Raw genomic sequence first — 16304 nt, 5'->3', positions numbered from 1 at the left:
AGGCTTGAGTTGCTTGTATGAATATAGTTGTTTTTAGAAAAGTAATGACAAGTACGTGGAAATAAACATTCAAATACTGTAGAGGGCAGGTAATAAGGAAAAGTCATCTCTCCTGTGCCCCCACTCCCAGGTCTTTCTCCTTAAGAGTAAGCCCCTTTGGCTAATTCTGTCTTATTCCTCTAAATAATATGTTAAGCCTCTGTTACTTCATTTGTTAATCTATACAATACCATTTGTCTTTGTATTATTCAAGGTAAGAAATTTAGCATACTATCATATTTTAATTTTAGATATATATTTTAATGATTTATATCCTTTTCCTTTATTACTTAAATAGAATTAAAGCACTATTTCTTAACCCATCAGTTTTAAGTAGTATTCCTGACTCTCTTTGCTTTCCTCCACTTCTTCTCCCCCTTATATTTCCCAGCTTCTGTCAGTTAAATCATTACTTTTACACTGTCCAAAGTCATAATATTTAAATTCTCTTTTATAACTCTGATTGTCTTAAGTGCTTTAACTGTAGGTTAATTCTGAAAATTGAAAGTCAATACAGTATCATTATGTGAATATTATTTACTGCAAAACAATGAAATGTACCTGGACGTACAGATGACCAAATCTGGGCCACTTGAAGAGGAATGCTCCAAGCATTGAAGTCACATGAATTATCTTATTACACTCCACAAGTTGCTCAAAATCATTCTACATTTTTAGCTGTCTTCGTATTGTGAATGGCTTTAAATTTTCAAATACCCTCAAACTTGAAATTTAGATTGGTAGTTCTCAAACTTGACTGTACACTGGAATCAGAGGGAACTTTAAGAAATCTAATAGAGGATCCTAGGTCTAGAGTTTCTGATTTAATTGAGCTGGGGTGTGGCCTGAGCATCAGAGTTTTTAAAATTTTGTGACTTGATTCCAATGAATAGCCAGAGTTGAAGACCTTTACTGTTGAAACCCAGTCATGTCTAGTAGAGTCAAAAGTAATGAAATACACTGAGTCTTTGGACAACAAGAGCAGAAAAGTGAAACCCGATAGCAGCTGAAGGTTTATAGAATATTTATTTCTTTTTTGGTTGCAGCTATCTGCTTCCCAACCTACCACTGCTAAGACTGTTTCATAAGATGAACTTCTCTACACTCAGCTAATGAGGTGTTTCAATCAGCAGTTGTTCTTTGGATGAGAAACCGATACTGTTTTAAAGCCTATTATTTTCTTGGGTGGGTATTCTGGAGCATGGGGAGCTGAAAGTGTTGCAAGGAAACTGCTGTGTGAAATTTGATTAGATCCTTGGTATTCATTTTTATGTTTCAATAACTGATTTGTTTTTTCTCCCCATTGTACTTAAGATTTAATATCTGTTGTATTTCCAGCAGTTCAAATCTAATTGTGTCGAATTTCCAGGATTGGAGGAAAAGTTGCTCCCATTCAACCCTCCTACTAGAAGTGCTGGAGCTAGGCTGGTGAGCATTGGACCCTAGTAGGTGTAGCAGGCTGTGAAGAGCGACTGGGTGGAAGCAGCCCCGGAAGAGCCCGTGTGAATGTACTGTCCTTTGGCCGCCTGGCAGTTAGCCTAGAAGACAAATATGAGAAAGGAGACGAGTTAGAGTAAATGTGACCCCACCTTGACCTTGTCTACTTCTCATGGGAAACCAGCCAAACCTTCACTCAGATTTTCTTCTTTTTAACAGCGATGTTGCTGAATATTGCTGCTGACACCATCCCCTTCTATCAAGTGTCTCCCCTTTTTATCCCAGTTTTCTGAGCATTTCTTTGGTAAGGTTGAGGTTTGTGTCAGTTACTGGGGAAATCTCTGTTCAGTACCAACAATATTGCAGCAACAGTACTGGAAACTGAAGTTGAGAAATTTCTCACTAGTATAGTACACTATACCAAAAGAAAAACATGTTTATTTTAAAAATATTTCCATTTTTGACTTATATTGGTCTAGAAGAATATGTAATTTTTATTTAGTTATCATAGTATCATTTGCTTTCCTGTATATATTCCAGTTAAAGATAAATTCAGAATTATGAAACTTATGATAATATTTGAATGTCACTCAGTGGTACCACTTCTTCTAGTCAGTGTTGCTATTGTCTGTTGTCTCCAGGACTTATTTCTACATTTTACATCAATGGTTCTCCAAGTGTGTTTCATGGTCTACCAGCATCCCTTAGGAACATGTTAGAAATAGAAATTCCCTGGCCTTACCCCAGACTTACTGAATTAGAAACTCAGTGGGTGAGACCCATAACCTGCATTTTTAACAAGCGCTTCAAGTGGGGGTAGGGGAAATGAAAAGAGGTTATTAATGGGTACAAAAATACAGTTAGAGAGAAGGAATAAGTTCTAGTGTTCGATAGAACAGTAAGGTGATTATAGTAAACGATGATTTATTACATATTTTAAAATAGCTAGAAGAGAAGATTTGGAATGTTCCCAACTCAAATAAATAATAAATATTTGGAGTGAATACCCTAATTATCCTGATTTGATCATTAAACATTTTATGCATATATAAAAAATCACAGATGCCCCATAAATGTATACAATTATTATGTGTAAATATAAAAGATTACAACAAAACCAAGTCCTTCAAGTGATTCAGATCCACACTGGAGCTTGGGAAGCACCATCCTTGATGATAAACTCAGCTTCCCTTCTTCTGTGTGGATGTCCCTATGACCTGCGCTTTCACAATCCCTCCATCATGTGAGCTAGGTCTCCTCAATCCATCAGCCATGCAGCAGCACCGCTGCACTCTGCTTTCCACAGTCAAGGTAAAACACTACTTTGAAAATCTCATACCTCTCTTATGCCTGTGAGATGATTATTTAGCTTCCCTGGGGCTTTCCTTCCCTTTAGGGCCTCATCACCACACTTCTGACTACTCTTGGTTCCTTGCCTGGCTTCCTCTGTGGTCAGCAAGCTAACAGAGGCTATTGGTAAAGTTTGTCACTATTCTATCTTCCTATTAAACTTTCACTCTTCTACCCTGCTATTTTGCATTCAGGTTTATCTGAATCTTCCTGCATGCTTTAGACAGCTGTTAGGAAAATTCAGGAATGAAGCTACCACACACTCACTCTTATTTCAGCTGCACTTTACCTGATGCTTGACCATGTCTGGCCATAATGTGTGATCAATTTCCTAACAAGTTCCTTTAACTGCTTTTCTACCCTTTCCGACTGTCAGTATTGAAATTTCCATTTCTTCATCATTCTCAGCAGATACCCTCAACTGTAATCAGTCATCAACTGCTACATCTCTTGACTTATATAGAGCTAATTCCAACCATATTCTCTTTTCTGCCTCTTCCCTCCTTTTTGTCTTACACCAGCTGTGCCACCTATGCTTAATATTGAGTCTCATGCAGTCCTGCTCCTCTGAGTTCGTCTCCACTCAATTATCCCCACTCTCCTCATCTTTACTGTCTCCTCTGGCTCCTCTTTCTTTACATTTAAGCATGCAAAGCTCTCTCCTATTTGGCTAAACTCCAAGCTTCCTGGAGGACATGGCTATGTCTGATTTGTTCACCCCAGTTCTCGGCTCATAAAGGGTATTTTTTAAATTTTGGTTATTATTTGAATAAAAACTTCGTTGGTCCCCATTTCTCCTGGCAACCTTTCTGGGTCTTTTTCTGAAAAGCTTCTTGAATGGGCACCTTCCCTTTCCTCTTTATTGAAGCTGTTTCAGTGAGGGTCACTGATGTGCTCCTAAATGCCTATCTCAGTGTCTTTTCTTGATCTTTGTTTTGAATCTCTCTATAGCATGTTATTATTAGCCCTTTGAAATTCTTTACTTGGCTGGGTGCGGTGGCTCATGTCTGTAATCTCAGCACTTTGGGAGATTGAGGCGGGCAGATCACCTGAGGTCAGGAGTTTGAGACCAGCATGGCCGACATGGTGAAACCCCGTCTCTACTAAAAAATACAGAAATTAGCCAGATATGGTGGTGCCTGCCTGTAGTCCCAGCTGCTCAGGAAGCTGAGGCAGAAGAATTGCTTAAATCTAGGAGGTGGAGGTTGCAGCGAGCTGAGATTGTGCCACTGTACTCCAGCCTGGGTGACAGAGTAACACTCCATCTCAAAACAAACAAACAAACACGAAAGAAAGAAAAATAAATTATTCACTCTTTGTTCCCAGAATGCTTGGTTCACCCTACGATATAATTGCTGCTTTTCTTGGTTGCTTCTCTTCTTCATCTTCCCAAAGTAAAAAGTATCCTAGATTCAGTTCTTGATCCTCTTATCTCCTTCTCTCTGAAGTGTTTCTGTTGAAATTGTCCTTCAGTCTCCTTTCATCAACTATACTACCAGTGTGGATAATTCAAAACTCTCTCCAGCCTCAATCCTCATACTGACCTCTACTGCCACATTTTCAAATGCCTAATAGACACTAATAGAAGTAGATACCTTCTTGGCCTGAAGAAAACAATGCTTCTCCATGTCAGAAAGTCAAGCCCCAAATGTGAACACCATCAAGTAGATAAGAGGTAGCAGCATCTTACCACGGCCCGCTTCATAAAAGCCTCCTGGGTTGCCTCCTTGTTTGCAGCTTTGCCACCCCAGGCAGCCAGTGCACTGGCCTGGAGGGCCCGTCCATAAGAGAAACTTAGTTTCCAGGGCTTTGGTAGAGGGCAAAGGTTGATAGCATTGAGGTTGAGAGTAGCATCCTCTTCACTCATGCCACCAGACAAAAAGCAGATGCCTGGTAGGAGAGAAGCCATTTCACTCTATTAGTCCCACCTTATGTACCCTGCTTGAGAAAGCAAGCAATGAACCTACCAGAAAAGTAATGTCTCAGTCTTTTCTCTGCTTAATTTGCCTGAACCGGGTCAGAGAAATCAGTTTGCTTCTGCTGAAGCTAGTTGGGCTAGAGAGAAGAGTTTGAAATACATAAGGAAGGCAGTGAAATGTTGAAGAAATACATGGATTGTGGGCATCTAGGCAGACTTGGGATGCTTGGTATTCTGAAGTGTGAGGAGAAGTGCTGGCTGCCTGTGAGATAACAGAGGTTTGTTTCATGAATAGAAGCAGATTTCTGGACAAACATGAAGCTTGTAGCTCTCCAAAGAATGAGGGCTAAGACCTTGAGTTAGAGAAGAAAGAAGGCCTTACCAGGAACAGCTGCAGGAACGGTACGGTGGAGAGCTGTTACGGTGGCCATAGCCACTTGCTCTGGAGTATACTTCTTGGTGCAGGCGTGTCCAGCAGTCACCATGTTGGGCTTTAGCAGGGTGCCCTCCAGGTAAACATGATGGTCATTCAGGGCCTTGTAGACAGCAGCCAGGACCTGAAGGACAAGAGGTCCCACCAGGTAAAACTCAAAGCTAGACTTAGAGTCACCTGACGTTGGCACATTTACACTGCAGGGAGGCAGGATGAAGGAATTCTCATTTGCTGCTTGGCAAAAGCTTCTGAGCCAGTCTCCAGGCCTCATCAGACCAATATGTTGCAATCCATAGCCACTGAGCACAACCAAACTGGCCTGTCTTCATCACCCCTAATCTAGCTTCTCATTCACTGCATGAATGATGGGCATGGCTCTGCTTCCTAGAAGCCCTTCATTCCTTTCTTTCTATTACTCCCATGGTCAATGTCATTCCTTATTGAGACTGCATTGCTTCAGTTATTTGGGGTCATCTAAACAGACTTCCACTGTCCATGTTTACGGAAGCTGAGTAGTCATATAAGCATACATTTTAGAGGCGCAAGTGCTTTTAGATTGCATTTCAGTGCACATAATTTTCCAAGTAGGGAAACTAAGGTCAGATGACATTATGACTCTCCTACTTTCTCACAGTGTGTGAATAGAACCACCCTCTTTCAGATATACTGTGGCTAATTTAGAAAGTCAGATGGAATAAAGTACTCTCTAATTACATCTTCTCGTTTGAGCCATGTGTCTTATTTTAAAATTTCTTTCTGTACATGTAATCGAATTGAAGTCAAAAGAGATAATACGACTTGCCCAAGATCCCACAAGTGGAAACGCGGGATCCTCCCACGCAAGTCTTGGTACCGCAACTCCTGTGCTTTTTCTATATGGAGCATACCATGTACCAAAAAAGTGAAGGGCTGACGAGCACCTCCCTACCTTCTCAATGCTATCCATCCTAAAGACTACTTCAAATATAACAGCTGTTATATGTTAAGTAACAGCTGTTACCTAAAACTAAGATTTTTCAGCTAGAATTGGGAACTTCATATTTAAAACTTACCTTCTCAGTAACATACTGGCAGTGTTCCAGGTCATGGTCTCCATCAGGAATTACCTCTGGTTCAACAATAGGTACCAGTCCATTCTAAAAAGGAAAATCAGGGAAGCAAAAGTGAAGCTCTGCTCATTGTTATCCTTTCCTTAGGGGGAGATTCAACAGTTGCAATTGGTATACATTGAAGCCATTATGGAGAAATACTATATAGGTGACTTAAAGGCAGTAGAATTTTTCAGAATGGGGTAAAAACTAAATACAAAACCATAATTTCTGTATCTCTTTCTAGAGACTATTCTAGGTGCTCAGAACCTAGCTACTGCCTTTTTAGGGCATCTAAGCATAAATCATTAAGAAAGATGTCTCTAAGGTGGGTTAGTGAGGAAATTCAAGCAGTGTTTATAGTTCTAATTAGGAATCCCAGCTGTCTACAACTCTAGTAACCCCAACATAGTACTCACAGAAGAAAATCAAACTTAACTTGGACCCAGAGACATTTTAGTATGTGTTGGAAACTTTAGCATCTGGTCACCATCCTCCATGGAATTATTTGGATTGGAACTCGGTCAGAGCTGTCACTCTTCAGCTAGGAATCTAAGAGGATCATGTCTTGGATGTTACGGAGAACAGACAACCAAGTTCCCTGGCCTCAAAAGCCCGATCACTTATAAGACAGCTTTTGGAACTTTGACAGAGGGCAGCGGTTGATGACATTATCCTTTGAACTCATAGCTTAGTTGGACTCCTACTGGCTTCTGGAACCAAATCTCTCCCTACCACAGTTGGCTATAGCAACCGTCGTGAAAAATGCCACTAGGATATACTGGTGACGGAAAAGGAGGTCCATGTGTAGTTACAGTATAATAGAAAAGAAAAACTCTGAAGAAAACTCTAGCCTACTGTTTTTCAGCTCAAGGGGAAGGCAGAGCACCTGCTGACAGATGCTGGCGTAGCGAGCCAGGGCGTTGGCGTTTTCCTGGATAGCGAGGCTGGATGGACACTGGTCGGCAATCCTCAGCACAGCACGCCATTTCCCAAAGTCAACGCCATCTTTCTTGTACTGAGCACAGCGCTCTGAGAGGCCATCAAGCCCTGCAAGTCACAAAAGAGAGAAAGGCTTCTTCACACCTTTGTACCAGATCCATGGGGTCTCTCATAAAGTGAAGGAGTTCTCCCTTGGCTAAGCTTTCAATCCACTGAGCTTGAGGACTGAAAACAGCCAAGCATATCAGCATTAATCACAACACTGAACCACAAGACCTAGATTTAATAAATAGTGTTTTGATATACATACTATCTACTCCATATCTAGATAGAAGAAACCAATAGTTAATATGATACTCATTTCACAAATGTGGAAACTGAGGCTCCTAATGGTTAAGCGACTTTACCAAGTTTGAGCTGCTGAAGAGTGACAGAGCTGGGATTCAAATTCTGCTTAGCTAACACAATGTTGTGAGTTAATGCTTATCTACTTGGGCAGAAGTACCTTGCAAAATTATCTAGGTAGCATGTGATAGAACCAGGATTCAAACCCAGGTGTGTCTGACCTCAAAGTCTGGGGCCTTTCCACTCTACTGCTGCTAAATATTTTTATAAAAGTAATACTTCCAGGTGCAGAGTTTAATCTTCTTTGTCCAAGGGACTGTGGTAAGCACCTTATATACATTGTGTAAATTAATCCCCACAACAGTTACTCCATTTCGAGATAGGAGAACTGAGGGTCAGAATATTTCAGTGACTGGCCCAAGGTCACAGTTGTTAAATGGAGGAGCTGGTATTGAAAATCAGGTATGTGTGGCTCGAAGACCAGTGTAATAGTTGTGTTTTGTTTTCCCTTGCTTCCTTCTTTACTTGGCTTCATTTCTAGCTTACACTGGCATGATTCATCTCAGTGGGCAATATCCTTACCTTGAATGGTGGTTTCTTTGTTTGTTCCTGCAAGGGGAGCACCTCCTTGGTCTAACTGTGGATACAAATAATTAACAAATAATTAACAGGTGTCAGATGTCAGGAAAACACAAGCAGAACTCTTGGAACTAACTAATAATTTGCATCTTTTACAGACCAAGGAGTTGAATTAGGAAAGTGTATTAGTCATTGTGGGGGACCCAGTTCAGTCCATAGCAGAAGGGAAGTTACCTGGAAGGTACAATGTGAGAGTGTCTACCCTAACATTTATTGAGCACCTGTATACACCAGGTATTGTGTTAGTACAGGAGGTAAAGAGAATTAAGGATACAACCTCTACTCTCTACATAGCAAAAGTCAAAGTCATGAGCTCGAGAATTAGCCTAAACTGGCTCTGACCTTGCCTTGCTGTGTGGGCAAGTTATGTTACTCTTCGTAGTTCAGTTTTCTCACTTCATCTCTAAATAAGGGTGATAATTGAGTCTACTACCAGAAGTTATGAGAATTAAATGAGTTCTTGGAATGGTAAACACTCTTATTCAATGGATATTAGTTTTCACTTTTGAGAAGTTTATGCACTATTGGAAGACCTAGTTGTAAGATAGAATAGTAAATGCTTCAATAATTATAACAGTTACCATTAACTGAATAATTGTGCAGTATAAACTTTTTCTTTTTTTTCTTTTCTTTTTTTTTTTTGAGACAGGATCTCACTCTACCATCCAGGCTGGAGTGCAATGGTATGACCACAGCTCACTCCAACCTCAACCTCCAGGCTCAGGTGATCAATCTTTCCACCTCAGCCTCCTGAGTAGCTGGGACTACAGGCATGCACCAATACACCTGGCTACTATTTTTTATTTTTAGTAGAGACAAGGTCTCACTGTGTTGCTTAGTCTGGTCTCAAACTCCTGAGCTCAAGCGACCCTCTTGCCTTTGGCTTCCAAAGTACTGGGATTACAGCCGTAAGCAACCATGTCCAGCCTAGAAACTTTTAGTCATTTCATCCCTGTAAGAACATCATGAGGTAGCTTCCCATTTTAAGAAATGAGATTGAGATGCAAAGAGATTAAGAATGTGTAGAAAACTTGAGTGAAAGAAGAGGGCACTGGAGGAAAAATCTAGAGGAAGATCTGGGTCTCCGTGGGAAGATGATGATGGAAAAGGGTGAGAAGAGAAATCAGATGAGGAGAATGTTCAGAGTGTTGGCCCCACTTTTGCCAGTGTGCTGGGAGTTTGCCTAGGACAAAGCAGACGTGAGGTGTGAATGGAGGTGTTCACCTTGATTCCCACCACGATCCCCTTTTCCTTGAGGATGTTTCTGAACAGCTTTCCCTGGCTGTCCTTCTGGTAGAGGGTCTCATGGAAAAGGATCACACCCCCGATGCTCTGGTTGATGGAACTGTCCACAGAGAAGAGGATTTCTCGGAATTGCCGGCGGTTCTCTTCGGTGTTTTCCACCTTGATCCTCTGCAGGCGGTTCCCCATGGTACCTACGGTGGGAGGGCCGAGGGCAGCATAAGGAGCAAGCCAGGGCTTTCCTGTCAGCCTTCTCCACATCATCTCAGAGACCCTCACCACGGTGGAAAGCAAGACTCCCTTTCTTTTCTCAGATAGTCAAAGTTCTTGCCTCAATTTTTTGTGTTCCAGGGAGAAGACCCTGGTTGCTATCAGGTTGCTGGTTAGGGAGTGTGTGGGCAGGGCATATAGAGGTCAGGGTGGAAGGCACCATCAGGTCCAGGTGGATATGTAAGGCTCTCAGGCCTCTTTAGCCTCCCTGTTCCAGTCCTCAGTCTCTCTGGATGTACATACAGAAGGAGGGATGGGGCACGCTCTTGATTCTCAGGGTTCTGTTGTTTTATGGCAGATTGTGCAACTGTGCCACAGCTTTCCCTTCTGCCATCCTGAGTTTCTCCCATCCATAAGCCCTGTCCTATTCCAGATGCAGATACTTTCCTGCCTTTCCCGACTGGACTGACTTTAAACTGACTTCTCACTAGCAGCAGATGACTGTGTATCTGACTTTGCACTAGTTACTAAGTTTCTGGCCTTACTACAAGGCTGGATTCAAATGACCCCTGGCAAAGGGCCTTAAAATGAAGGGCTTGAGCCTCTTTTCTTGGCTTTCAGGAATGTGCCTACTACTTACAGGATGCAAAAGTTCTATGCTTACTGAGTCTTCTGCTCCCACTCCTGTGTACATAAACCTTTACTTCCATAAAGAATATGATTATCAAGCTGTTTTTGCTAAGTGTAGAAAAAATAATATGTTGTTATATGATGGGACTCCTTTTTACACTTACCTACAGATTCATCTGCAGCCAGGATCCCCTTTCCATTGGCAACAATGCTATGGGCAATTTCTGAGAGCTCCTTCTTCTGCTCCTGGGTGAGGGCTGGAAATCGGTGAGCCATCGCGAGAGGTCTGGAAAAGAGTGTAGGAGAGTTGTTCACAGAACCGTGGGTGGCTCGGATGGATGCATGATCAAGACAGTTGGGGGTGCAGACATGCTATGCAGACTGCTGTGATACCTCTGGCCCATTTCCACAGCTGGATAAACAAATGAGGTGTGTTTTTCCCCCGTCACTTATTAGTTGCAATTAGCCACAATGAATGAAGGTGGGATGCTGAATGTTCATGATGATCCTAGACAGAATGCTTTCCAGGAGACCTTTGGAATCACTAATTCAAACACTGAACGAACTAATTAGTGACCCACTAAAATATGACTAATAGAGGGAACTGCGGTAATGGACTGTCTCTCTGTTCTGTGGACTCCTGGTGCCACTGTATTTCCATAATGGCTTGAGGCTAGGACAATGACACTCTTGGCCTCTGCAGTTATCCTCCACTTTGCTCTGTTAGTCTGTAGTTCCAACAGATTATTCTCCAGGCAACAAGCTTGAAAGGATAAATCTATACATAGTCTTGAAGCTAAGTTCCCTTTGGCCTCGGACTACAGAGAGTTGGGTGCAAGTTTCTTTTTCCTTATATTCAACCATCTATGAAACCCCTTGGGGCAGACCAGAGAGGATGTTTCCTAAGTGCCTCTGGGCTCAGGTTTCTCACTGCCTATGAGGATGCTAAAGTTGTATGGCAGTCCCTGCTCCGGCTTCACTGCTTTAGCAAGGGGAGACTCTGGCTTGAAGACCCCCTAACCAAGCAGCCTCCATACTGGTGGTGCTCTGAAGGGGATTGTTGCCCCTGTTTGGCTGCCACTTTGGGTTAATCTTGAAAATGCAAACTCAAAGAGCCCTCACTTTGGGTGTTACAAAGAGTGCTTTTTGCATAGGTTGGGCTACCAAAGGAAAAGTGGTAGTGAAGATTATCTTGGGTACCTTCCTATCCAATCCCCGGGTCTCCTCCTTTCTCTCATCTTCTCTCCCTCCAATACACTCAGCACGGGGTGGATGCTCCATGTCTACATATTACTTCCTGGAAGCCCAGGGACACCTCAGGTCTCATTTGATCCACTGGCAATGAGGTAATTATAGCAGGTATTATCTTCATTAATTAATGAGCAAACTAAGACTTAGAGAAGCTAACTGACTTGTTCAAGGTCCCAGCTAGGATGAAGCAGAGTCCCTATCCAGTCCTATCCTCATGACAAATATATTTCTCTACACTATCTGCATCCCTTTGGGGTAGGCTGTCAGTACTCTGTCCCTTGATATAAAGAGTCAGTGGCCACTGAGCTAATTCATGAGAAGGTATAACTGATGACCTCATTTTTGCCTCTCCATTTCAACAGAGGTTCTTTTTTTTTTTTTTTTTTTTGAGATGGAGTCTCGCTCTGTCGCCCAGGCTGGAGTGCAGTGGCTGGATCTCAGCTCACTGCAAGCTCCGCCTCCCAGGTTTAAGCCATTCTCCTGCCTCAGCCTCCCGAGTAGCTGGGACTACAGGCGCCTGCCACCTCGCCCAGCTAGTTTTTTGTATTTTTTAGTAGAGATGGGGTTTCACCGAGTTAGCCAGGATGGTCTCGATCTCCTGACCTCGTGATCCGCCCATCTCGACCTCCCAAAGTGCTGGGATTACAGGCTTGAGCCACCGCGCCCAGCCTCAACAGAGGTTCTTTTCTTAACCCAAAAGAATGAAACTGCAGTGCTGTTACTGGGGTAATAGGACAAGCTAGTGGGCAAGAATTTCTAGAGAAGGTGACCTTCCAAGGCCCATTACGTTCCAGCCACCAGCAGAGCATCTTTGCCCTGTTTACATATTAGCCTCTAATATTGGAGTAAAAGATTTTTAGCTTTGGACCTGGCCTCCAGATCATCATGCTGAAAAAAGCCAACTTGGGGGTGATCTTCAGAGCAAGGTGCAAACTTTCTCTCTCAGTTTAGGCATTTGCACAAAGGAGTTGACAATTACCGAAAAGGAAAGATGGTTTCTTAATGAAACAAAAGGAAAAATCAGCCCAATAATAATAATAACAAGTGATCATGTATTGTCAAGCACTCTGCTAATGTCTTTACATGCACTATATAATTTTTCTTCAAAATAATCCCAGAAGGTGGTTGGGCTCTTTTTCCCTCCTATTTAATAGATTAGGAAAGAATATACGAGAGTGTAAATTACTTGTCCAAGGACAAATAGCTAATAAGGCATCAAGTTGAGATAAGTGGCGGCACTCCTTTCCATTCGAGGGAAAGAGTGAGTTTGATGAAAAAAAAACGGCCTTTGGATGATTCCTAACATCCTTGATGACACCCCAGAGTACCTTAGGCTGTGGGTGATTACACCGTGGACATTACTTATTCATAAACATCTGACACATTCATGTAGAGGCTTGCTGCTAGTAGATCAGACAGACCTAGGTTTAAGAACCATCTCTGCCTAATCTAACTGGAACCTCGGGCAAGTCAGGCAGCTTCCTGAGTCTCAGTTCACTATGGATTAAATGGTAATAATCACTGTTCTGGTTGTCTCTTTGCCAGGTAATGCAAATACAAGCTGTGAACACCTTGCTCACTGTAGTTGCTCAAAATATGTTTGTTAAATTGCATGATACACATGACAAAGCTTTACAAAGCACTATAAAATGCAATGTATTACTAATTCTTTTTTTTTAATACAAAAAAATCACCTAAGGGGCCTCTATGTTTCTATTTACTACCTATTTCCAAACTATTTTCTTCAATCTGGATGTGCTGACTCAACCAGAATAACAGTGAAAAGGTCAATTCAAACTAATACTGTTTACAGGGAGTTAAACTTCCACAGCAGGATTAAAGGTCTGTACCACGTTAGCACAAATGTCGCCTCTCTGTTAATCATAAAACAGGGTCACAGGCCAATGTTCACCACAGGGAGACAGGAGGCCAGCCTGGGATGGGCAATGACACGGAACAATTTCAGTATTCCTAAGCCTCTGCTCTCTGAGGTCTCAAGCCAACGTTTTTCAGTGTGATGGAAAGTTGTTCACATTATATTATTAAATGAAAAACAAGTTTCAGAGAAGCATGCAATATATACTATCCTCCTATTTTTTAATTAAAAAATGATATATACCCATACTGTGTGTGTGTCTATGGAAAGAAAGAGTGACAACTCTGGAGTTACCTCTGAAGAATGCGGTAGGGTGGAGAGATTCTCACATTTCTTTTCTTTTTCTTTCTTTCTTTTTTGTTTTCTGAGACAGGATTTTGCTCTGTTGCCTAGCCTGGAGTGCATTGGCATGATCGTGACTCACTGAAGCCTCATCCTCCTGGGCTCAAGAGATCTTCCCACCTCAGACACCAAGCAGCTGAAAGCTACAGGCACCTGCCACCATGCCCAGCTATTTTTTTCATTTTTTATTTTTGGTATAAACAAAGTCTTGCTATGTTTCCCAGGGTTTTCTTGAACTCCTGAGTTCATGTGATCCTCCCACCTTGGCCTCCCAAAGTGCTGGGATTACAGGCGTGAGCCACTGCACCCAGCCACATTTCATTTTATACATTTTTTTATCACACACTTTATTACATATGTGTAACAGGTAAAATGTATATAAATCTGGAGGAAAGTTGTACTAACAACAGAAGGTAACCACAGAAAAACAGAGCTACAAATGACCTCAGAGATATTTGTGTAAACCCTGTCACTTTAGAGATGAGGAAACTGAAGCCAGAGAGACTGTCTGATGTGCCTTCTAAGTTGTGATGTTCTAGGATTGCAAGTTACGTCCTACTGGCTTATGACTTGGAATTCTATTTCTAATCCTTCAGCAAAATAGCAGATAGAATCCTATAGTATGGTTCCTTCTACCTTCCTTGAAGACGTTCTGTGAAAACATAATTATTCGTAACATGGATATTTAATTCCTGGAGAAATAGAAGGCAGCAGAAAGTTCATTTGCTTCTCTGTGTACAAGACAAATGGATTTTTAAGGCAAATGTGAGGAGGCTTATTTATTGAAAGCCTGTGATTTCTAGGCATTGCATGCAGCACTTTTGTACATGATGCATAAAGATGCCCATAGCTTCATTATCCACTCCAATGTCCCAGTGACAAGGGCAGTGGGATGATCTAGGGCAGCCCTAGGACAGCCTGATTTCCAGTGCCCTTCAACACATGTGGAGCAGCCCAGAACAAGTCCTGAGTGGTGCTCTTTCCTCTAAACTTGGACTGAAGACAAAGGACTTCTTAGATATCAACCTTTTCCCATTCCCTGCCCCAGTATCTTTGGCTCTAACCTGGGCCTGGGTGCTACCCAGATGTGCCTTAGCTAAAGTGATGAATAGCAGGACAGCAGAGTTCAAGCTCTGGTGCATCCAAAATGAGCCCTAGGTAGCTGTTTAAAGAGAACTTATTTTTTAAAAAGGCAACGTATTCTCACAAATGCCTATTTTTCAGAGAGTAGAGCAGATGTATCAAAAAACACAACTTTTTGATTCCTACTATCTTAAGCTGTAGGGTCTTCACAATCTCTGGGGCCAGCGCAAAATGTTCTGGAAAGTTTCAAACATGAAGGGTTTGGAAATTCATAATCAAATGACGACTGTGCTCTGTGAAGTTTCCAACCCTGTTGCATTTCCTCATTTGAGCAGTGGGTGAAGGCAAAGGGTAAAACACTCCAAGAGTTTGTTTCTGTGACAAAGAAACTTCAGTGTCAGTACCAGTAGGTGGGGGAAGAGAATGTAGAAAATGACATAAGGCAGTTGAGATGTAAATAAATCACTAAAATAAGTAGTTGTTATGAAAAGAGAGTTGAGAGTTGAAATGAACAGGAATCTCAAAAACTGATTAGAACCTAACGATAGAAGTGTTCAAGTTGTTTTTCCTAGATCAGAGACTCACAAGGGCCTCATTCAGGTAACATATGTAACTGGCAATCAATCTTGGGCATTTTGCCACCTCTCAAAAAGCCAGGAAAGGTGTGAATGAGCGTTTATGCTTAGAGAGAGGAAAACAAGCATTTCCCTCCAAGCAGAGCCATTACGTTTTCAGCCACCGTCAAGTTTTTCCCGAAAACAAAGGCAAACCAATCCTCCCTTCTATAAGCTTAGTGCTATTATTAACCCCTTATTCACTGGTGCAGTCCAAGTATACAATGGAAGCTTTTTTACTTACAGTTTGGGAGAGAAGAGTCCTCCTAGGTATCAAAAGCTGTGAGTGAGGCAGCAACTGCCAAATAAGACAGATCTTTGGTAACACACAATTTTTATAGACTTCTCATTAAAGTTGTTTTTTTTTTTCCCAACGTTTGCCCTCCCCTTTCTACCTTGACCTAGTAGGGAGGTGTTTATTCAACACCTCCGATTGGCTCATAAACAACCAATCCTTGAAATCATGCCCATACACTCCTTATACTCACAGAATGTTAAAGCTGCAAGGAATGTCTTTAGACCATGGAGCTCCTAATATAGACTCTCCATTTCACAGATGAGGAAACTGAGGCAAGGAAGATTACGAGATTCCCCTAAGTCATGCAGCTAGTCAATGACGGAGCTCTAGGGGCCATTAAATGATAGTAGGAAGGCTGTTAGTGTAGCTGTAACACTTACAGAACACATGAACTTGGTGAAAGGTTTTTGGTTTTGTTTTTTACTTGTCTGAGCCTTTATTTTCTTTTCTGTAAAGTGGGATCTCGATTTCATAGTACCATTAAGTAAGTTTGTATAGTGTCTGTGTGCAGTAGGCATTCAAGAATCATTATTTCCAAATTAGGCAATCAATGCTATATATATGTGT

The 16304-nt window shown here is 41.8% G+C and overlaps 1 protein-coding gene across 1 annotated transcript; it reads right to left on the bottom strand.

The window, feature by feature from the left end:
- Positions 1-659: 659 nt before the first annotated feature.
- Positions 660-15802, bottom strand: ALDOB (aldolase B, fructose-bisphosphate). Its single transcript, XM_011990041.1, has 9 exons — positions 15684-15802; positions 10438-10559; positions 9416-9627; positions 8135-8189; positions 7155-7315; positions 6230-6313; positions 5127-5301; positions 4517-4716; positions 660-1577 (listed from the first exon to the last, which is right to left on the bottom strand). Exons 2-9 carry the CDS (start codon positions 10547-10549, stop codon positions 1482-1484), a joined length of 1095 nt encoding a protein of 364 aa, XP_011845431.1. The 5' UTR covers positions 10550-10559; positions 15684-15802; the 3' UTR covers positions 660-1481.
- Between the last annotated feature and the right edge of the window lie 502 nt (positions 15803-16304).

The sequence above is a fragment of the Mandrillus leucophaeus genome, unplaced genomic scaffold (assembly GCF_000951045.1).
Source record: "Mandrillus leucophaeus isolate KB7577 unplaced genomic scaffold, Mleu.le_1.0 Scaffold368, whole genome shotgun sequence".
Lineage (NCBI taxonomy): Eukaryota > Metazoa > Chordata > Mammalia > Primates > Cercopithecidae > Mandrillus > Mandrillus leucophaeus.
Note: the sequence above shows the minus strand (reverse complement) of the source record. Positions and strands in the feature narration are given on the sequence as shown.